Here is a 23,731-nt window from a genome sequence, read left to right as displayed (position 1 = left end):
CTATCCTGTTTCACAGGTAGACTAGGATCATATACTACATTAACTTCTTGACTCTGTGCTTTCTCAGAAAACAATAGCCTTTCTAAATGCCCAACACCAAACTCATTGAAATGTAATCCATTAGCCTTATATCATTCCAACTTCCCTTCAAATTCACTTCACAGATTTACAAATTGTGAATCCCCTTTGCCTCACACAATTCAGCCACCTTATTATTCATTATCTCCGCTCTCCTTCTCAATTCACTGTTATCATATTTGGGAAACACGCCTTTGCCTTTCCCAACAACATTTTTTCTTAAAACTTGAGCTTTTTCTTGGTTTTATTCATTGACCAGATATCTATAAATGATATGCATGAATTGTCAACTAGTTTCACCAGCTATTCTGACTGGCTTCTTCTGGACAAGTATAACAGTACACACTAATCCTTTCTTTTAGGCTTACACGGTGATCCGAATGCATTTTTGAAAATTATGGAGACAACTACCGTGTTTGAATAAAAACTTTAGTTTAATATAACTAAAATCTACATTCGACATTTCAACCTTTATGTGAATGTCATTTTCTGGAGCATACAACTATACACAGGGAACAAGCTATACTACAATCAAACTGGTTTGTTAAAGACACTGACCAACCACTACAACAATTGTTGGCCTGACCTCTGGTGAGAAAAAAAAAAATTAAAAAAAAAAGTAAATAAATAAATAATATAAAAAAATAAAAAATTATACATCGATGCTAGAGTCCTATTATTAGTGTTGTCTACTATATACGTATATTAACATCATTTCAGCCAGTTGGTATGGAATGGTTTCTAATACTAGCTAAGGATTGGCTAGAGTCCTGACTTATCCTGGATCTTTCATATTAGGTAGGCTGAATGTGTGCCATCCAGATCCTTGGAATTTTCATGCCATCTTTGTTATTGATATTTGGGTGGTTTATCAGGATTTCGCAGGATTCCTTAAATTTTCTTTCGTACCAGGTTTTTGTGGAATATGGTTTTAAGTTTAGTGAGTGGTTTAAAGGTGGCATTGAGGTTATAATGTTGTAGGATTCTGTTGACTTTTTCTGATAACCCTTTAATGTATGGGATGGCTATGATTTTACTGTAATCTAGATTCGTTTTTGTTGTAGTTTTATAGAGTATTTTATTAACAGTATTTTTGTTATAGCCATTATTTATGAATGTGTCACTGATTTTTAGTTCTTGTTGCAGGGCTTGCTGGTTAGAGCAAATATATTTTTGTGATGGGTGGTGGTATGAATTAGCATGTATGTATTGGCCAGTGTGTGTCGGTTTTTGGTAGACCGTGAAGGATAGACTGCCTGAAGGAAGACGTGTGACTAGTGTGTCTAGGAATGGGAGCGAATTTTGATTTTCGATTTCGATGGTAAATTGTATGTGTTCGTGTTGTTTGTTCAGGTGGCTGAGGAATGTGTTTAGCGTTTGTCTATAATACTCTATAAAACTACAACAAAAACGAATCTAGATTACAGTAAAATCATAGCCATCCCATACATTAAAGGGTTATCGGAAAAAATCAACAGAATCCTACAACATTATAACCTTAATGCCACCTTTAAACCACCCACTAAACTTAAAACCATATTCAACTCCTCTAAGGATCCTCTCCTCCCATTAGCACATCCTGGAGTCTATTGCATCCGCTGCACCTGTAACTTACCGTACATTGGTGAAACAGGACGGACAATACCTATACACAAGAAAGAACACATTAAATATAATCATTATGGTGAAGCAGGCCTCTCAGACCACACACTCAACACCTTACACCAAACCAACTGGAAAAGCACCTACTCCTTACACCGCACAAAAACCTGGTATGAAAGGAAATTTAAGGAATCCTGCGAAATCTTGATAAACCACCCAAATATCAATAACAAAGATGGCATGAAAATTCCAAGGATCTGGATGGCACACATTCAGCCTACCTAATATGAAAGATCCAGCATAAGTCAGGACTCTAGCCAATCCTTAGCTAGTATTAGAAACCATTCCATACCAACTGGCTGAAATGATGTTAATATATGTATATAGTAGACAACACTAATAATAGGACTCTAGCATTGATGTATAATTTTTTATTTTTTATTTTTTTATATTATTTATTTATTTATTTTTTATTTTTTTCTCACCAGAGGTCAGGCCAACAATTGTTGTAGCGGTTGGTCAGTATCTTTAACAAACCAGTTTGATTGTAGTATAGCTTGTTCCCTGTGTATAGTTGTATGCTCCAGAAGATGACATTGACATAAAGGTTGAAACGTCGAATGCAGATTTTAGTTATATTAAACTAAAGTTTTTATTCAAACATGGTAGTTGTCTCCATAATTTTCAAAAAAGTACACACTAATGTTTACTAGTAAAAAAGAAGAATGGAGTAACACATTCAAATAAATTAAAACTGTTGCATAATATCATAATCATGGAACATGGTGTGACACCTGAAGAAGCTAGACAGAATAGCTGGTGAAACTTGTTGATAATTCGTGCATATCATTTACAATCTGGTCAACGAATAAAACCAAGAAAGTAGTTACAAGAAAAAGCTCAAAGCTTAAGTGACCAAATACAAAACAAAAATGAACATTTTTTTTTCTTTACCTGCTGGAACAACTTCGTCAAGTTTTTATCAACATTTTTTTTCTCCCCAAGAAAGTCATTTGTGCTCATGACTATCACTAATTTTGACAACCGGTATTTCCATTTCTGCAATGCATCAGTTATGTCCTTCATTGTTCCAGGAAATGCATGTTTTGTGCACTTTATTAGTAATCACACCTCTAATGATCAAGTCCACATACACTGATATATGACTATCCTCTGACTCTTTCTTTATAATATCAATTTTCTCCTTATCATCAGTCAATCTCTCCTTTAGTTGTTTAATATATTATCAGTTGTATAATAGTTGTAGGTGGAATTATCTTCCTAAAGTTGATAGCATATATTGTCACATGCTTGCAATTTAAGTGTTGTTCTTATGTATTGACTGTATTGAGAACTGTACTTACAATGTTTAGGAAACCTAGCTGAAAATTCTACAAATAATAAATATTTTTTCCTAAAATAAGTTATTCTGCTACTCTATAATAATTTTATCATTGTAGATGATTCAGTACTTAGTATGGACCATCCACCATGTGTTCTCTATTGAAGTCTGGTTGTATTAATAATAACTTGCTCATAAGAATTTTTAATTTTCCAAAAGGAATACCTTAAAGGTGTGTGTGGGGGGGAATCATTAATTTAAAATATTAGCATCAATGATTATAATTTTTCATTACCCAAAACAATGATAATTTTTATAACCTTTGCTTGATATCAATAATTTAAATTTTATGTAAACATTTTTTCTTACTACGATGAGGTGATAATGAGCAAAGCATAATAAAAGAACAGATATTAATAAATTATCTATTGTTTGTGACTCTTAAGCATTTAAAATTCTAATAATACATGTTTTTATTTTGATTACAGCTTTATGCCATCCCTTGGTTTCTTACAATGTATACACGTAAGTATAACAGGCAGTATATGTTAAATTATTTAAGATTTTGTTTTGAATAAAAATAACTATAAATTTATAGTAAATTGCAGTAAATTTATAGCAGCATCATCAGCAGTATACACTGGAATTGTTGTTCATTGGACAAACTCAATTTGGAAGAAAACGACATTTTTTACAAAATATGTCTAAATTAGTATATAAATCTGAACAGCTGTTTCCAACCAAATAATGTTAAATCTTGGAAAGACCCAAGTTTGAATTCAGGATATACAGAATCCTTAAGAGTTTTCCAGCTGAAGAAGCATTCGTCTGTCTGATATAGATATAGCAGTGTTTTTTCTACCTAGAAATTTGGGTTTTTCCTCCTACAAAACAGGCATTTCCAGCTAGGGAACACACAGTTAACAGACAAAAATATATTAATAAGGCAGTTAGTGAGCATAGTATTATGAAGTGGCCTCATGTAATGAGTCCTGGGAAGTGCTTTCGATATGTTAGAAAGGGTCCAGAAGATTCCCAAAGGTGGTCAGTGGTCTTTGGAATGTGGAGTATGAAGACATTGAAAGAATGTAAATTGCAAAAGCTTCATGAATAGGAGGAGGAGGAGAGGGGGAGGGATATTATTGAGACATATAAGATAGGAGTTATCAGGTTGGCATGGAAGAAATTTTTCATAGAATGGGAGATGAGAGTACAGAACAAGAGCCCATTCTGGTAAACTGTATAAGGAGGATGTGAGCAGAGGAGTGAGGATACTGGTTGGTGAGTGGAATGCGTTACCTGAGTTGTGAATATAAACACATTGAATCAGTTTAAAGCACATTTGGATGAGTTTTGTGTGTGATAGTATGTACCTACCACAAAGAGTGTCTGACTCATTTACAGCTTGAGTAATAATGACAGACTGCTGTTTTTAACATATCTTCTTCCTCTCTCTCTCTCAGCTCACATATAGTTTCCATTAGGTAAATTCTAAGGGTTCATGCAAATGTATTCATAAATGATAGTAATAATTTGAAATTAAAGGCTGCTTATGAGTACAATGATAGTTAGTTATGCACAGAGAATTAATTATACTTCTCATGGACAAATGTCTCAAGGTCTCCAGGTCCCTGCTTATTTAAAAAAACAACAACTTTATTCTACCTAGAACTTTGGCATTTCTAGTATTAAATCCAGACTATAATCATGCATTCATCAGATTAAAACTAATAATCTCACAAATTCAAACTCACAAATTTGTTCATATAACATTTCACCAATGTTTCATCATTACTGGATGAGAAAAATTATAACATATGTTTTATTTATTTATTTTTATTGTATATTTCAGAAACTACCATTTCCCAGTTTGTTTTATTATTTAATTCAAAATAGTGGCTTCATTATCCTAATCTGTTAAAAAAAAATAATATATGTTAATAGTTTTCTAGTGTTATTTACATCTAAAAACACAGTACTCTATGCTGATTATAAAGTTTCACACACAGACATATGGAAGAAATATCAGAGCAGCATACATGCTTCTTCAGAAATAAATCTGTATTAAATTATGAATGTTATTATTTTTGTCTCGTGGTGCACCCTGTTAGGTATCTACCTGGATACTGAACTGATGAGTAATTTGAAATTAAAGGCTGCTTATGAGTACGATAGTTAGTTATGCACAGAGAATTAATTATACTTCTCATAGACAAATGTCTCAAGGTCTCCAGGTCCCTGCTTATTTAAAAAAAAACAACTATTCTACCTAGAACTTTGGCATTTCTAGTATTAAAGCCAGACTATAATCATGCATTCATCAGATTAAAACTAATAATCTCACAAATTCAAACTCAAAAATTTTTTCATATAACATTTCACCAGTGTTTCATCATTACTGGATGAGAAAAATTATAACATGTTTTATTTATTTATTTTTATTGTATATTTCAGAAACTACCATTTCCCAGTTTGTTTTATTATTTAATTCAAACTAGTGGCTTCATTATCTTCATCTGTTAAAAAAAATTAATATATGTTAATAGTTTTCTAGCATTATTTGCATCTAAAAACACAGCACTCTATGCTGATTATAAAGTTTCACACACAGACATATGGAAGAAATATTAGAGCAGCATGCATGCTTCTTCAGAACTAAATCTGTATTAAATTATGAATGCTATTATTTTTGTCTCATGTTGCACTCTGTTAGGTATCTACCTGGATACTGAACTAACGAGGATGAGCTGGCAATTTGGGATTTAGCCAACCAAATTGTATTCTTATTGGCTTAAACCAAAATTTCAAATGATGGTACAACATGACAGAATTTCATGCCGGCTAAGCCGTCGCCCGGTTAAACAAGGCCCCCCCCCCCATTTTTTTTCATCAGGGAACCAGGGCAAACAGCAAAAAGTCAGCTACTGGAACAAATCCTAAAACTTACCCCAACTCAACATCACCAAGATCAGTAAGATCAACATAAGAAGCCAGAATGGCAAAGAAATGGAGCTAGCTGAGGAATTGGATAAGTATCACATCGACATAATAGGAGTGACTGAAACAAAAAAAGACAAAAACTGGTGAGATCTTTCTGAGCAATAAATGCAAAATGTTATATTCAGGCAATGACAATCAAGGAAAAGAGGGAGTAGCCATAGTATTCAATACTAAATACGAGACTAATCTTCTTGAATGGCAAGCAATCTCAAGTAGAGTGATGTGGGCAAATATGAGAATGGGGAACTGGACAGTGAGACTTATTTGCCTATGGTCCCACAGAAGGTTTTACTAAGGTAGAAGTGGAGGAATGTTTTCAGGCTTTAGAGAAAGCAACTAACACAATGAAAAATGAAAAGTTGGTCCTTGTTGGGGGATCTAAATAGCAGAGTAGGAAATGATTGTCAGGCATACAAAAATATTTTGGGAAAATGGAGAAAAGAGCAAAGCTAATAATAATGGCAAATACCTGTTGTATTTCTGCTCAGGACATGGACTGGTTATTACTAACACAATGTTCCAACATAAAAATGTGCACAAATTCACATGGAGAGAAGAGGCAAGGAATAAGAAAACTCTCATTGACTATGTTATTGTTGATAGTGATGTTTTCCTACTGGTGCAGGACACCAGAGTGTACAGAAGATTTGAAATTGGAAATGATCACCATTTAGTCTTGAGCAGGATAATATTGAATTTCATATTGAAAAGAAGAACATGTAAGAAAGTTTTAAAGCACATAAAAGTTGAACAGCTCTCAGATGTGACCTGTAGACTAAAGTACAAAAGATCATTGAAGAAAAAATGAAAGAGTTTGAGAACAGGAATCAAACCTTGCAGATTCAGTGGCAAGCCGTGAAAAAAGCCCTGATTGATTCAGCTAGAGAGGCATGTGGTGAACTTGTCTGCAAGGATATAAAAATTAGAACCCCATGGTGGACACAGGAAGTTAAAGAGGCAGTGAAGGAAAAGAAGAAAGCATATCAAAAGTTCCTGGCAAATAAGTCAACTTGTGCTCTTAGAGAATACAGAGACAAATGTAAGAAAGCTAAACACTGTGTAAAACTGGCTAAACAAAAGTCATGGGAGGACTTTGGTAAGAATATAGAAAATAAATATCAAGAAGTTGGCAAGATATTCTGGAGGTTGTTGAAGAAGCTCAGAAATGGGGGACAGAGTGCTGTAAAAGGAATTAGAGGTGATAAAGGTGTCATGAAAACAGGAGAAAAAAGATCCTTGAAGTATGGAGTAATTACTTTGAAAAACTGCTAAATGAAACAAGCAGTGATGACAGCATAGTGGTAAAAAACACTGACCAGGCATTCAGTCAGGAATACATATCCATACTTGAAGTAGAAAAAGCCATAAAAAGCCTGAAATGTGGAAAGGTAGCAGGAGTAGATGATATTCGACCAGAAATGCTGAAGTATGGTGGTATAAAAGTCTTACAGTGTCTGCACTGCATAGTTCAGAAGGCCTGGATGAAGGGACGAATTCCAGATGATTGAAGTAGAGCTCTCATAGTACCCATATATAAAAAGGGAAATAAAGCTGAATGTGAGAATTACAGAGACATTTCATTACTGAGTGTTCCTGGTAAGATATATGCAAGTATACTTGAGAAACGGTTGAGAAAGGTTGTGGAAGAGAAGCTTGGTGAATTACGAGCTGGATTCAGGCCAAATAGAATCTGATCCTGTCAGGATCAGATTTTCACTTTACGACAGATAGTTGAGAAATCATGGGAATATAACAAAGATCTCTATTTAAGTTACTTAAATATAAAGAGCCAATTGGCTTCATTTCGGCGATATAAACATTATTTAAATTAAGGGGATATTAAATCCCACATTGTTTTAAAACTGAATAAGAAACTCAAAGATTGGAATCAGAGAGTTTCATGCCGAATATACTATAATAAACTATAAAAGTATCGGCGACTACTAGCGTGAGCAAATGCACGTAGTCCTCGTATGTAGTACAAACTCAGTCAGCTCGTAGCAAAGGTGGCAAGTTCTGATCGCTATTCTTGGTATTTTTCATAATGTAAAAACACATTTCCTAGGAAATGTATGCTGTTATTACATTATGGTGGGAGGTCACTACCCAGACCGGTTTCACCCTTTATTGAGACTTCATCAGTGAGTAGCTAGACCAAATTAATACCAAAGGGTATAGCGAAAAGAACTTATATACTCTGCTATACGAGTTGTCAAAAAGGTGCACCCATTAAGTTACTTAAATATAAAGAGCCAGTCGGCTTCGTTTAGCCGATATAAACATTATTTAAATTAAGGGGATATTAAATCCCACATTGTTTTAAAACCGAATAAGAAACTCAATGATTGGAATCAGAGAGTTTCATGGCGAATATAGTATAATAAACTATAAAAGTATCGGCAACTGCTAGCGTGAGCAAATGCACGTATAGCAAATGCACATATAGCAGAGTAATTAAGTTCTTTTCGCTATACCCTTTGGTATTAATTTGGTCTAGCTACTCACTAATGAAGCCTCAATAAAGTGTGAAACCGGTCTGGGTAGTGACTTCCCACCATAATGTAATAACAGCATACATTTCCTAGGAAACGTGTTTTTACATTATGGAAAATACCAAGAATAGCGATCAGAACTTGCCACCTTTGCTACGAGCTGCCCAAGTTTGTACTATGTACTAGGACTACGTGCATTTGCTCACGCTAGTAGTCGCCGATATTTTTATAGTTTATTATACTATATTCGGCATGAAACTCTCTGATTCCAATCTTTGAGTTTCTTATTCGGTTTTAAAACAATGTGGGATTTAATATCCCCTTAATTTAAATAATGTTTATATCGCCGAAATAAAGCCGATGGCTCTTTATATTTAAGTAACTTAATGGGTGCACCTTTTTGACAACTCGTATAGCAGAATATATAAGTTCTTTTCGCTATACCCTTTGGTATTAATTTGGCCTAGCTACTCACTGATGAAACCTCAATAAAGGGTGAAATCGGTCTGGGTAGTGACCTCCCACCATAATGTAATAACAGTATACATTTCCTAGGAAATGTGTTTTTACATTATGGAAAATACCAAGAATAGCAATCAGAACTTTGCCACCTTTGCTACGAGCTTCCTGAGTTTGTTCTACGTACTAGGACTACGTGCATTTGCTCATGCTAGTAGTCGCCAATACTTTTATAGTTTATTATACTATATTCGGCATGAAACTCTCTGATTCCAACCTTTGAGTTTCTTATTCGGTTTTAAAACAATATGGGATTTAATATCCCCTTAATTTAAATAATCTGTATTTAAGTTTTGTAGATCTGGAAAAGGCATATAACAAGGTGCCAAGAGAGAAGCTATTCCAAACGCTACAGTTATATGGTGTTAATGGGGCATTATGTCAAGCAATACTTAGTCTTTATTTGAGTTGTAAGTCAGCAATTAGAATTGAAGGAAATACAGGAAGATGGTTTAATGTACAACCCTGTCTGGTATCAGACAGGGATGTACATTATCCCCTGTCTTATTCATTATCTATATGGATCGCATTATGAAGGAAAGTGGTATTAAACCTGATATCAAAATTGGAGGTGTTAATCTCAGCTCTTTGCTTTATGAGGATGATGTTATACTAATAAATAAATCTGCTACAAGTCTGCAAGATTCCCTGACTAAATTGAATAACTTTTGTAATAGATATGGTATGAAGGTCAGCAATAAAAAGACAAAGACAATGAAAAAGGCAGAAATATTGAAAATACCAACTGCATTGTGAATGGAGATCTTATTGAACAAGTAAAACATTTCAGCTACTTAGGCATAATTTTTAGTGAAGTTGGTAAGTTAATGATGGAAATAGACAATAGAATCAACAAAGCTGGTATGGTAGGAAGTCAATTTATATGGAATAAGAGAGAAATTAGCCAAAACACTAAATTAGCTTATAATAAATTTAGTTTAATCCTTTATCCAAGTGTGAGCAAACAAAGTTTGCACCTGAAAGCAAGGAGATGTGTTTTGCATTATGGGAGATACTGAGTAAGGAATGCTGGTAGCTTGCTCCACCTTTGCAAGGAGTGTCCTGGTGTTGTACCACCTTACCCTAGTCCTGAAGATACTTTCAGGCGCAAACTTTGTTTGCTCACACTTGGATAAAGGATTAAACTAAATTTATTATACTCTAACCAAGTGAAAAATAAACTTTCAACATCTTTCTCTAAATCCAGAGTAATATATTAAAAAAGGGTGGCACACCATTTGGCAACTCCTATAGGTAGAGTTGACCTGCTAATGCTTCTGCCTGGTATCTCCACTTGGGCCTGGCTCCCACTGAAGAGACCTCAATCAAGGTCGAAACTAGTCTGGGTTGTGGCCCCTCCCCTAATGCATAACATTAGACATATCTGCAAGGAGATGTGTTTTGCATTATGGGAGATACTGAGTAAGGAGTGTTGGTAGCTTGCTCCACCTTTGCAAGGAATGCTCTGGTGTTGTACTACCTTACCCTAGTCCTGAAGATACTTTCAGGCGCAAACTTTGTTTGCTCACACTTGGATAAAGGATTAAACTAAATTTATTATACTCTAACCAAGTGAAAAATAAACTTTCAACTAAATTAGCTGTATACAAGACAGTGTTTAAACCAGTTTTAACTTATGGATCTGAGAGCTGGGTTAGAAGTAAAACACTTGACTAAAGATTAGAGACCACAGATATGAGAGTCCTGAGAAAGATTAGAGGCATGAACAGATGGCATCAATGGCAATATCATATTAAAAACGAGGATATTAGGAAAGAACTTGACTTTGTCAGCATCCTGTAATGCATTAGCAGAGCTAATCTAAGGTGGTATGGTCACTTAAGCAGAATTGGGAGAGAAAAGATGCAAAACAAGTGTTCTCTGCCAGGTTAGCAGGAAAAAAACCCAGAGGAAGACTAATATATAGGTGGATTGATACAGTAAAAAAGTGCCTTTGTAGACAGAAATATATGACCTGAAAATAATCGAGTCTTGACAACTGATTTGGAGGAAAATTGTAGATAGGAAGTTAGTAATGATGTAAATTTTTCATGTAATACTATCGTATCCTGTACACCCTTGTGGGTATGTATCCGGAATTTGATGATGATGATGATGATTTTTGTCAATTTTTATTGTATGCTAATAATTATTATTATTATCTTGTTGATCTCCATGGAGTCACAGAACTTATTGTGGAAGGTCAACACTAGTCAATGAAGTCTATCGTACCACTCCTTAAACTCATACGCTGTTTACATTTTCACTACCCTCTCAGACAATGTATTCCATGCTCCTACCACTTGCTATCCAAAAAAAAAAACTTACTTTTCACAATTTTACTCACTACCTCCCCTTTTGTAACTTCTAGGGGGTGGCCCCTTGTCCTTGTTCCTTTCCCTCCTTTTACCACATGAAAAATCTCCTCCTCACAGTTAATACAATAATAAACCTTTTAACAGCTTACATGTCTTTGTAAGCTGTTATTATTCCCCTTTGTCTTTTATCCACTAAACTCTGCAGTCTGCATACCCTCAATCTATCCACATAATGAAGATTGTACAGTCTTGATATCATTTTTGTTATTCATCTCTGCAACCTCACCAAGGTTACTTCATCTCCTTCAAATCCTGGTGATCAGGTCTGAGCACAGAAATTCAGGTGTGGTTTGATCAAACCAACATTTTTTTATCCCTCATTGACATGAAATATAAAAGTGTGGGACTATCACACTTTTATCTCTCATGGTCAATTTCCTCCTCAACATTGAAGCAGTTCTCTGAGATGTCTTCACAACCTTTGCAATATGTACTCTGAACTTCAAATTTCTATCTACAATCACATCATATATAAATATGAATGTGTATACAAAGAAAGTGCTGAAGCCCTACTTCTTCATCCTAACCTCAACCAAATTGTTATTCTCAACTGTATTAAATAAATTTATAATCTCTTATATTTTATTTTTAACTAATCTATTTTAATTATTTTCATCCCAATAGCCCCTGAACATGCAACTGTATACATAAAGAGATTCCAATTTAGTGCATGTGCTCTACTCTTTTTTTTTATTCAAATTCTTTACTGTTTGTTCACTGTTTGCACTAATGATGTCTTACGATATGTAAGATAAAATATCTGTACAATAAATTTAATTTTTACTGTTATATTCATGTGATTCTATAGTTAGTTTTTTCTTAAGTATCTTTCATGCACTACTGACCCTTCTTCCTTCACATTTTTTTGTCCATAGTACTGCTATAAGTTAGTTTCTAAGTATATGATAGTCGCCTACCTTATAATTCCATACAAATTCCTTTTGTCGATACCACTACATGCCTATTCATTCTCTAAGTCAGGACAACACAGTTACTCTCACCAACTGGGGACAAGTATGACATCTCAGTCCCAATCAGATCCTTTGGTGCTCTGACCAAATTCAAAACTTTTGATCCTCGTGTTCCCTCCACCACATATTGCCTGAGACAGTTGTTCCTAAGAAATCCAAAGATTCATAGTTTATATTGCTATAGTTGAAGTCCTCCATAATGATTAATTGCTTTGCACTTTGCCAAATTAATTTGCCTAACTATTTTCTGCTCATCATCATCTATATTCCTTAGTCCAGTGGTTCTTAACCTTTTAGTAGTTGCAGCCTCCTAAGTATCCTAAAATATTTTCGTGGCCCCCTAGTTTGTAGTAACTAGGGGGCCAATTATTATAACAATAATAATTATATTATTATGTTAAACTTTTTTTTTAAAATAGTGTTTTTATTCACTGATTATAATGACAAAAAATAGAAGGAAAAAAAAAAAAGAAAACAGAATTCAACTTGACTTAAATGTGTTTTAATTAGACCTCTGTTGTTGAACACTTTTTACTAATTTGTCTATTCTTGCTTCAATTATGTTACTCAGTGCTATTATTTTCTGTTTCACGTGCATTGGAATTATCACTCCTTTCATCTGTTCTTTTGAACTACCAGGTGTATTTATATTTAGGAAATCAAATAATGTTCTTTCTTTGCTCATTTTATAAGGGGGGTAAATTTTAAGAATTAACAAATCAGCACTGAAAGTTTCGAAAAGTAATTGCACTCAAGTAGCACTTAACAGCATTACATTCTATGCATTTGTACTAGTATTGTTTAAAACTTCAGAGAATCACTTCTATCACACTTCCAGTAGGCAGATGTCACGACTAGCAGTGTTGACAGCAGTGGAAAGTCAACTTGTGGCGCCACCACAAAAGAAACTACTGCATTAAACTGCATAATTCAGATTACTAATACAAAATGATATGTTTGAAACAATGTAAAATAAAGAGAAAAAAATAATTATTTTAAGAGATTTCAAAATTTTAAAAACTAAAAACTTTCTATAAATTTTCTGCAGATCCTTAGGGAGAAGCAGCCCATGGTTAAGAATCACTGCCCTAGCCTATAGCAACATCCCGCTCAATATTTTGTCTTATAATTGTCTATCTCACACCATACTGTCAAAGCAATTAGTGTTATTTTCCTTGTGATTCTCCACCCTGAGAGGGCACAGTTCATCTCTTACCATGAGTAACACTCCACTACCATGTTTCATTTGCTTGTACTGCTGAAATCAGCTATATGCTTCGATTTCTAACCTAGAACATCATCCTCAGTTAACAAAGTTTCACTGATACCAACAGTCTTTGGAGAGACTGATCAGTCAATGCCACCAACTTGTTCCCTTTATTCCTGTGATTATAAGAAAGTGCAAAAAATGCCTAAGTTGGGACTGCTGGTAAAACCAGAATGGGAAAATTAGTATAAAGCGTAAATAAAACAGTGGGCCTATCAGACTTTTGCACTTTATGTACACTAATGCCAGGAACATTCAGAACAAGGGGAAGGAATATTTTGGCATTGGTTAGTTTATCTTGGCCAAATATTGGCATTAGTGGGACATGGCTGATAGAAGATGATATAGGTAGTGGATAGATTGTGAAGGGTATAGAATTTTCATTGAGAATATAGAGAAAGGAATAGGGAAAGTTATTGTTGATGTTAGCTGATGAATTCAACCAAAGACAACAGGAGTTCAACTGGGGGAAGCCAGTGAAATTAATGCATTTGAGGCCATCTGGTGTGAGATAGAGGCCTCCAGGACAAAATATCCAGTTGGTTGCTGCTATATACCAGGGAATGTGAAGAATGATGCAGATAGTATGCATCAACAGATAAGTTCAATGAGTGAAGGGGGGGGGGGAACTTTGCTCCTTCCAGCCATAGAAACATAGGTCAGAAGGATGAATGGGAGGAAGGAAATAGAATTTATGCAGTTACTAAGGAATAATTACCTGAGGCAGCATGTGATGGAATATACTAGGGATTTGAAGCTGCTAGATATAGTAACTGCATCAGAGAATTTGTTTAGAATCTACATTGCCACTAAATGGAGAGAGAATGATCATATGGTCTTGACCTGAGAAGTGTCTAAATGTGTGGAGTTTTCCGTTAAGAAGGGGGGTATATGTGGAATTACAAGGTTGGTAAGTAGGACAAACTTAGGAAATTTTTTTGAGCAATGCCATGCCATGAGAAACTGCAAGAGCCAAATGTTGATAGTGCATCGGAGTTGATAAAGGAGTGTTTAAGGGAAGTAATAGCAGACTGCATACCCAGAATTAGGAAGATAAATAAAGTGGGAGTTAAATGGATGCATCATTAATTAAGCAGGAGCTAAAAAAATAAAAATAAAAAAAAAAAGTGTAGGGAATTCAGAGAAAGGTGGCCCAGTAGGTATGGTAGCAGTAAAAGTACAGGTCAGAAGGATGCCCAGCATGGTAAGAAAGACAAAATGAGGTTATCAGAGGAAATCAGCAATGCAAGCCATAGGTAATTCCAAAGGATTCTTTCAATATGTAGCAAATAAAAAAGAATGATTATGGAAGAATAATTTTAATGAATGCCGGTGGTAGGGAGATAATCAAATGAAATAGTCGACTTGCTTAGTGAACACTTTGTGAGAGTATATCATCAAGGTGAGATATTTCAGTATCAAGAGAGGAAAGGGCTGGTATGGAAATAGAGGTAGATGAACTGGAGGTGTATGGGATATTACTGAACCTTGATGTGAATTAAGGGATTAGATGGTATACCAGTTCGAGTTTTATGAGAAGCTGATAGGGAATTGGCAGTGCCTTTGACCATATTGTTTAATTTAAGTCTGGTCTCTTGGTTGTGGTTACAAGGGGGAAAATAGTTATATTGCACAAAGGAGGCTTCCAGGCTAAGATAGCAGATTACCAAATCAGTCAGCATCTCAGGAGTCATTGTCAAGGTATTGGAGATAACTTGACAATGACTCCTGAAGAGAAAAATACATGAATGAGTGGAGAGAAATGGGATACTATATGGGGCACAATGGTTTTGTGAATGGCAGGTCATTCCTCACTCACTTACTTACTTTTTATAATACAGTAACAGCTGAGTAGGATAAAGGCTTACAGTGATACTGCTGTAATTTGTAAAGGCTCTTGACAGGAGTCTGCAGGGAATTCTAATCAATAAATTATAGCACATGGAGATGGATATAAAATTGGTGAAGTGGATATAAGGGTGGTTGATGGAGAGATACCAGACAGTAGTTTATTCAGAAATAGAGTCCAATTGAAGGCCTGTGGCTGGTCACACAACACTGGGCTCTGTTCTTGGACCACTACTATTTAATTTGTACATTAATGATATAGGAAATGATTTGAGAGGGAATATGATGCAAAATTGGGTAAAGCAATATAGATAATGATAAATTTTTGCAGGATGATTTAAATAATCTGGAAGTATCAGCAAAGTAGAATGGACATCAGTTCAATACGACAAAGTATAACTCTATGAATTCTGGGATGAAAAGAATACCAGCTGTGTATCATATTGACAGAAATATGGTACAGGTACTCCAGGTATTTGAGGAATCCAGGGATTTTTTTTTTGGGGGGGGGGGGTGTTAGTGGATAGGGAGTTGAAGTTTAGAGGGTCTATTGCAAAAGTGGCCAAAAAGCAGCTCATCAGAATACTTGGTTACTGAAGAAAATGCTGGCAAGCATATAGCAGGTTATTATAGGGCATTGATAATCTCCCATCTTGATTACTGCGTACAGATCTTGTCACTTAGATTTCTTGGGGATGAGGTGGAGGGAATCCAGAGTCAAGTGACTAAATTGTGGCATGTCTATGAAATGCACCTTATGAGGGTCAGCTGATGGTTTTTGGGTTATCAAAATTGGTTGAAAGGGAAAATGGATGATATGATTCTTCTTCTTCAGCCATTTTCTGTTCATTGCTGCATGAAGGTCCCCTCCTCCAAAAGTCCTCTATTCAGTCCTATGTTGAGCTTTTCTGTGATACTGAGTTCCAGTCATCTCTTTAATCTCATCCACCTACTGTGTTTCATCTTCCTGTAGCTCTCTTTCCATCTCTGGTATACCATTCTGATATAATAATAATAATAATTTTTTTTGTTGTTTATACTGTTTTCTGTTTGAAACTCTTCTGCTGAATTATGCTTTTCTTTGAAAATTGTTCCATTATCGATTTTACAGATCACATAATTTCATTTTTATTTTCCATAAGAAAAAATTAATTAATCTCTGAGTTATTTAGGTACTTGATAAGTGACTTTAGCCCTAAATTTAAAAAGTTGCTGTCCAATTTGTTTCAAAAGCTTATTACTCAAAACAAAATTTTCTTTTTTCCCAGTTACAAAAGAGGGATCTAAAAATTCCTTTTCTTGTTAGTAAATTTATGGTGGTGGTGGTCAGCAGTAGATGATGTTGGTGTAGTTGCAGTCAGTTGGTGATTGAGTGGTGGAGATGGAATTAGAGCAGGTGCTCTCCCTCGATGAGTCCTTGGACTCCCTGGAGGTGTCAAATAATCATCATAATAATAATAAAATAATAATTACTTAAATGCTTTAACTACAGGTTTTAAATAATTCAGTATATTTTTAACAATTTTTGTATGCTCATCCTTCTATAAATAAGAGGACTTTAATTCTTGCAAGACAATCATTACTGTAAAATTTTTGAAATCTCTCAATCACACTCTGTAATAATAAAATCATACTTTTCAGTCTAAAATGATTTGTAACTCTATTTTTCACTCTTTGTTATTTCTTTTTGCCAAACAGAATTTCTTGTCGGAGAATATTTAAACAATTTAACAATTTTTCTTATGCTAGATATTGCAACACAAACATCATCATGTAAATAATAAGTTGTGTTGCCTCTATTTTTACCATATAGAACAACTAGTAGGAAAATTGTTGATTATGACACCTAGTTTCGTGAAATTCCCATGTTTCACATTATCAGGAGGTAAAATTGAACAAAATAAAATATAGTAATTAGGCAGGACATCATTCTATATTGCATCTGTGCCTCTCTCTCTCTCTCTTATTATATGTATAACACATGCAAATGCCAGTAGTGTGCAGAATGTTAATAGTTATGAAATGTCTCCTCTACATAGTGCATGCAAGTATTCCATGGTTGTTTTAGTTGTCGAATAGTTTATTTCAATTCATGTTTGTGACTTAATATTTTGTTTTCTTTATTCACTTTTACCTTACAATGATGCGAAACACAGGAATTTCCTGAAACTAGCTGAGCATTTTAATAAACCATTTTCCTGCCACTTGTTCCAAATGGTAAAAATACCAGCACACAATTGCATTATCTTCCCTTACCACAGAAGTGTATGTAACAAACATTGTCTAGTAAAGCATATTCCACAGAAGAATCTAATTATTATTATTATTATTCCAATACCCATGGGGTCAAAGACTCATCTAGGAGGTCCTTTTATTATACACATAGCTCATCATACCACCCCTTAAACACGCTCAAATTCTTTGCAGACACTACACTCTCAGGCAAGGCATTCCAATCATTCACAACTCTGATTGCAAAACACCTGCTTCTCATCCCCTGCTCACACCCTGCTTATACAACTTCCAGGGATGACCTCTGGTTCTCCCCTGATCTCCCACCACCATTTTCTGTAAAACCACTCCAACATTGATCCTATAACAACCTCTTACCAACTTGTAGGTCTCTAGCATATCAACTCTCCTTTTCCTCCTAGCCACTAAACTCTGCAAATTGCATCTTCTCAACCTTTCCTCATATTCGAAATTCCAGAGATCAGAAACTACCTTACTCAGTTGCCTCTGGACCCTTTCCAACATCTCTTTGTCCTTTTGAAAAGCAGGTGACCAAATCTGTCACCTGCTTTTCACACAGTAATCCATGTGTGGCCTAATCAAAGTCTTATACAATGGAACAAGAATCTTCTTACTTCTACAAGTCAGTGTCCTCTGCATCATTCCCAGAATTCTTTGTGTTGTCCTCATAATTTTGGCAATGTAACCCCTAAATTTGATCCTTATCCACTTTCACCCCAAGATCCCTTATCTCCTCCACCTCCAACAATATATCCCACCAAGCATAAATTCTACATCCCATCTTTGTTTCCCAAATTTTAAAACCTTACATTTTGCAACATTGAACTCGCATCCCCATTTCCATGTCCATTCACTCAGTTTATTCAAGTCTTCTTGTAAGGCCATAACATCTTCTCTATTCATAGTTCATCTCAACTTTGCATCATCTGCAAACAACTGAATATCCCCATCCAAATCTTCAGCAATATCATTAACATACCAGTAACATATCATTAACATACAATGACCCTAAAACAGATCCCTGAGGCACATCACTAGTAATTTTCCTTTTCCTGGATGTTGCTCCCCCCCCCCCCCCCACCACAACTTGTTGATACCTGTCAGATAGCCAGTCTCCAATCCAATGCACCAATCTAATATCCAACTCCATCCGCTCTAGTTTGACTATCAACTTATCATGTGGTAATCAATCAAAAGCCTTTGTGAAATCTAAGTATATTACAGTGTATCCTTCTCCTCTTTCCATGAAAGCAGTCACCTTATTATAATAAGTAAGTAGATTACTAAAACATGACCTCTCTTTAGCAAATCGATGCTGTCCATCAAAGATAATACCATTGTTGTCAACCCAATTCTGGATCCTAGTTCTCACCAGCTTCTCCAACAACTTAACCACAACACCTGACACACACAGATAGGCCTATAATTTGATGCCTGAGTTCTATCACTTCCTTATGAAGCAGCACAATTTTGCCCTCCTTCCACTCCTTTGGAACTCGACCCAGTGCAAAACTCCTATTAAAAAAAAAAAAATGTCAACTCCATGGCACATTTCTTCAGAATACATACTGATGTATTATCAAGCTTGCTCAATTCCTCATACAACTCTTCTGCTCATTTACAGTCAGCCTCTCCTCCCCATCATCAACTGGTCTCAATCTCTCCATGATGTCACATTCACAAGAATGAAAGACCTTTATGAACTGCTCATTAAGTATCTCCACTATATCTAACACAGTAGTTGTCCTTATACCATTTTCTCCAATCAATATCTTTCCATAATAATTCTTTTTTTTTGCTGGCTACATATCGAAATAACTCCCTAGGATTCTTTTTGGCTTCATTAGCCTACTGCTGCTCATTTTATAAGCAATTATTATTATTTCAAAACAATTATTCAGAAATAATTTTACAAATTAAATAATTATTTCACCAGCATTGATTTCACACTGCATATGAATAGATGCACGATGTGACTGGGATTACAGTGAGATCAGATAAGAGTAAAAAAAAAAGTCTCAAATTTGTTCTGAGATTATCAAAAAAAAAAAAAAAAAATCTTGCATTTCTCAGGAAATATTTCAGTTACTCCTGGTAATCAGCAATTTTAAAATTATGAATTTTTCCTAAGAAGTCATGTGAAGAAATCTCCATTTCAGCACAGTACAGTGGAATGAATGTATGGTAATCACATTGCATAAGGATGGTTCAAAGACTGATTTCTCTAACTATTGACCTGTTAATCTCTCTGGAGTGGCAGTGAAGATTTTGGAAAAGTAAGAGCTCACATATAGTAGTGGGTTGACAGAGAATCTGTACTCTGTAATGAACAGCATTTACTAAAGGTTGGTGTTAATAAATTAAAGACTTAATTCTGTATGTTAGTCAAGTAAATAATAGTTTAATATCCGACATGCTTCACTGACTAATATCTGTCAGCATTTTCAAGGATACACTGGTAAGCAATGGAAAGTAACAAAAACTAGGAAACTAACCGACAATTCTAAAAATTATATAAAGTTATCACTGTGCGTGATACAATACGTGTGTCGCAAGTACAACGTTTTATTTGTTGAGATATTTATTGTAATTTTTATGAAAGTTCATTTCTTTTTGGTTAAATGATCTGATTAGAGTTTTCCATATATCTGGTAGGATTAGGCCTTGATTCTTATTTAAGTTACCTGTTGAACGGGCAACTGTAGCAGCTTCTTTGAATGTTCTGGAATGGTAGTTCTCATCTATGTAGGGCATATGACTCATATCTCATTCAATATTATGGTTGGTAGAGGCGAAGTGGGAAGAAAGGCCTGATATATCTTGTCTGTTATTCCTTACATAGCCTATGTGTTCTTTCTTTCTTTCTTTTTACTTTCAATCAAAGTAAAAAGACAAATTAAAAAATTTAACGCACTATATGATAATCACATCAACTCTAAACCTTCCCTACCAGACAACATAGTCATTGACAACAACCAATCTAATCACATCTTAACAAAACCAGAGATTTCTATTCTCACAAAAGGATTCAATTTCGCCTTAAAACCAACTACTATTCCAAAAATGGACTTTATCTGCAACTTAGAGAAAGCCTTCTCATTATTTCCACACAGAATAGCCAATGACCTACGATTAAAAAAGCAGCTTAATCCTCTCCGCTCCCTCTAGCTCTATATTCTCACACCAACTCTAGCACTATGGAAAGAAAAGTACTACTGAAATTAAAGAACGACAAAGAAATCATTATACTAAGAGCAGACAAGGTCAACAATACTGTCATCTTAAATACTAAGGAATATGAAGAAAAGATCAATAATCTATTATCAGACACATCTGTCTATGATGTTCTTAACACAGATCCTACTCACAAAAACCATCTTGATACCAATGAACTGTTACGTGATATGACCAACTGGCCTGTGGACTTAATCAAAAAACTAAAATCTATGCATCCATTAACTCCAAGACTATATGGTGTTCCCAAAATCCATAAAGGTACACCATTACGTCCAATAGTAGATGGTATCCATTCTCCTACTTACAAACTATCAAAATATATAGTCAAAATGTTACAAGAACACATTCACAACCAGATTCTTATATCAAGAACTCCTAACATTTCTTGGAGAAATTAAAAAACACCCGTATCTCTGAAGATAATATTATGGCTAGCCTGGATGTCACATCTCTATTCACAAATATCCCAGTTTCAGAAGTCATCGACATCTTAGAAAACTTATTCCCACCAAACATCACCAAGTTGTTCAAGCATTGTTTAACTTTGAATTATTTTACATGGCAAAAAACCTACTACAAACAACTTACTGGATTAGCCATTAGCCCTCTCTCTCTCCTTCTTGTGCCGACCTATTCTTAGAAAATTTGGAAACTCAAATTTTATCCCAAATTACCCCTAAACCAACCACATGGTTTAGGTATGTTGACGACATCTTCATCATTTGGAATCACAAAAAAGAAGAACTAATAGATTATCTAAACAAAATTAATTGCTTCCACAACACTATCAAGTTCACATTGGAACTAGAAAAAGATAATAAACTTCCATTCCTAGACGTCCTTATTAAGAAACAAACTGACAATAGCATCAACCTGTCAGTATATAGAAAACCTACTAGCACTGGATGCTACCTCCATTTCAACTCGTCTCACCACATATCCCAGAAACTCAGTATTATCCATATGCTCAAAAAAAGAGCTATACAGTGTACCACAGACCCTGGTGACTTACAAGAAGAATTAATGAAAATATCCAGAGATCTATCCCTAAATGGCTACCCTACAAGAATCATCAACAAGATTCTCTTTAATGACATGCCACAAAGACAACAAGACGAAACCCAATACAACAGCTCTATAACAATTCCATTTGTTAGTACCATATTCAAAAAATTAGCTCTTCTTCTAAAACCATATAAGAGTAACCTTCAAACCTATTGAGACCATTCAAAAGTTTATAAGTTCCCCGAAAGATAGTCATCCTTTCTACAAATACTCTGGAGTTTACAGCATACCCTGTTCATGCGGTATCAATTACATCGGACAGACATCTAGAAGTTTTGAAACAAGAAAGAACACATAGGCTATGTAAGGAATAACAGACAAGATATATCAGGCCTTTCTTCCCACTTCGCCTCTACCAACTATAATATTGAATGGGATATGAGTCATATGCCCTACAGAACTACCATTCCAGAACATTCAAAGAAGCTGCTACAGTTGCCCGTTCAACAGGTAATTTAAATAAGAATCAAGGCCTAATCCTACCAGATATATGGAAAACTCTAATCAGATCATTTAACCAAAAAGAAATGAACTTTCATAAAAATTAAATAAATATCTCAACAAATAAAACGTTGCACTTGCGACAGGCGTATTGTATCACGCACAGTGGTAACTTTATATGATTTTTAGAATTGTCGGTCAGTTTCCTAGTTTTTGTTACTTTCCATTGCTTACCAGTGTACCAAATCCAAAAATTGTTAGTACCATATCCAAACCATATCCATACTACCTTGAAAATGCTGACAGATATTAGTCAGTGAAACATGTCGGATTATTAAACTATTATTTACTTGACTAACATACAGAATTAAGTCTTTAATTTATTAATACTAGTGGTCAAGAAAAAGGTCATAATAATAAAGGTTGGTGTGTTTGAGTAACCTGCTGACATTCTATAATAATGTTACAGTTGAGTTAGATAAGGAGAGTGGATACACTTTTGGACTTTGCTAAGGATTTTGACAGGATATGACATGGAAGGCTGTTGCATATGTTGGAGAATATAGGATTGGAATTATAAACTATCAGCTTGAATAAGAGGTTGACTGACTGACAGTTGTCAAATAGTGTTGGGGTGCCAGTTTTAAGGTGACCAATGGTGGAATACCTTAGGGATTAGTCTTCTGGCTATTATTATTATTCATTCCTTATATTAATGATGTTGGGAAGGATTTGATACATTTGTTTGCTGGTGGGGATGATGATGTAAAAATCAGGGTAATCCAGAATGTGACTGGCATATTGTACTTGCAGAATTCATTTTAGACAAATTATGTAGAGTACAACTGTGTTAGAAATAATTACTTTTAATTTCCCGATGTTTCGAGAAGAATTGTGTCATTGATTGGGACATTTGTGAAGAGGGTAGAGACATCAAAACTGACTAATAAATTACTTTTTTCCCATGTGATGTCTTTAATTTTGTTTACAAAGTGTTGTGTGTTTTAATATAGGAGGGGGAATGACCTACCAACTCCTTGAGTGCTGACACCAGTTTCTTGACGAAATGATAATTAGTGCTGTCTATACCTTCAACTGTCAGCTGGAGCTGTTTTTTCTGTTGTGAATCTTGGGTAAACTATAATTTCTCAGGGAAATGAGCATAGTAGGTTTTTAACTGTATCAGTTTTATTTTAACTGTAACAGTTTTAACTGACACAGTTTAAAAACTACTTCTG

The 23,731-nt window shown here is 34.9% G+C and overlaps 1 protein-coding gene across 7 annotated transcripts in view; it reads left to right on the top strand.

Moving 5' to 3' along the window:
- The window catches only part of LOC150104805 (TBC domain-containing protein kinase-like protein), a 559,840-nt gene that overhangs the window by 451,185 nt on the left and 84,924 nt on the right, over positions 1–23,731 (top strand). For 6 of the 7 annotated variants that reach the window (XM_090395364.1, XM_090395367.1, XM_090395362.1 and 3 more), the window contains exon 19: positions 3,511–3,547. The exons of the other annotated variant lie outside the window; for it this stretch is intronic. In XM_090395364.1, the coding sequence (XP_090251490.1) occupies positions 3,511–3,547 (37 nt within the window). The remainder of the gene's footprint in view (positions 1–3,510; positions 3,548–23,731) is intronic. 7 annotated transcript variants of the gene reach the window in all.

The sequence above is a fragment of the Typopeltis vanoorti genome, chromosome 7 (genome assembly GCF_054136105.1).
Source record: "Typopeltis vanoorti isolate ZY-2024b chromosome 7, IOZ_Tvanoo_1.0, whole genome shotgun sequence".
Lineage (NCBI taxonomy): Eukaryota > Metazoa > Arthropoda > Arachnida > Uropygi > Thelyphonidae > Typopeltis > Typopeltis vanoorti.
The sequence above is the reverse complement of the archived record's forward strand: the minus strand, read 5'-3'. Positions and strand labels throughout refer to the sequence as shown.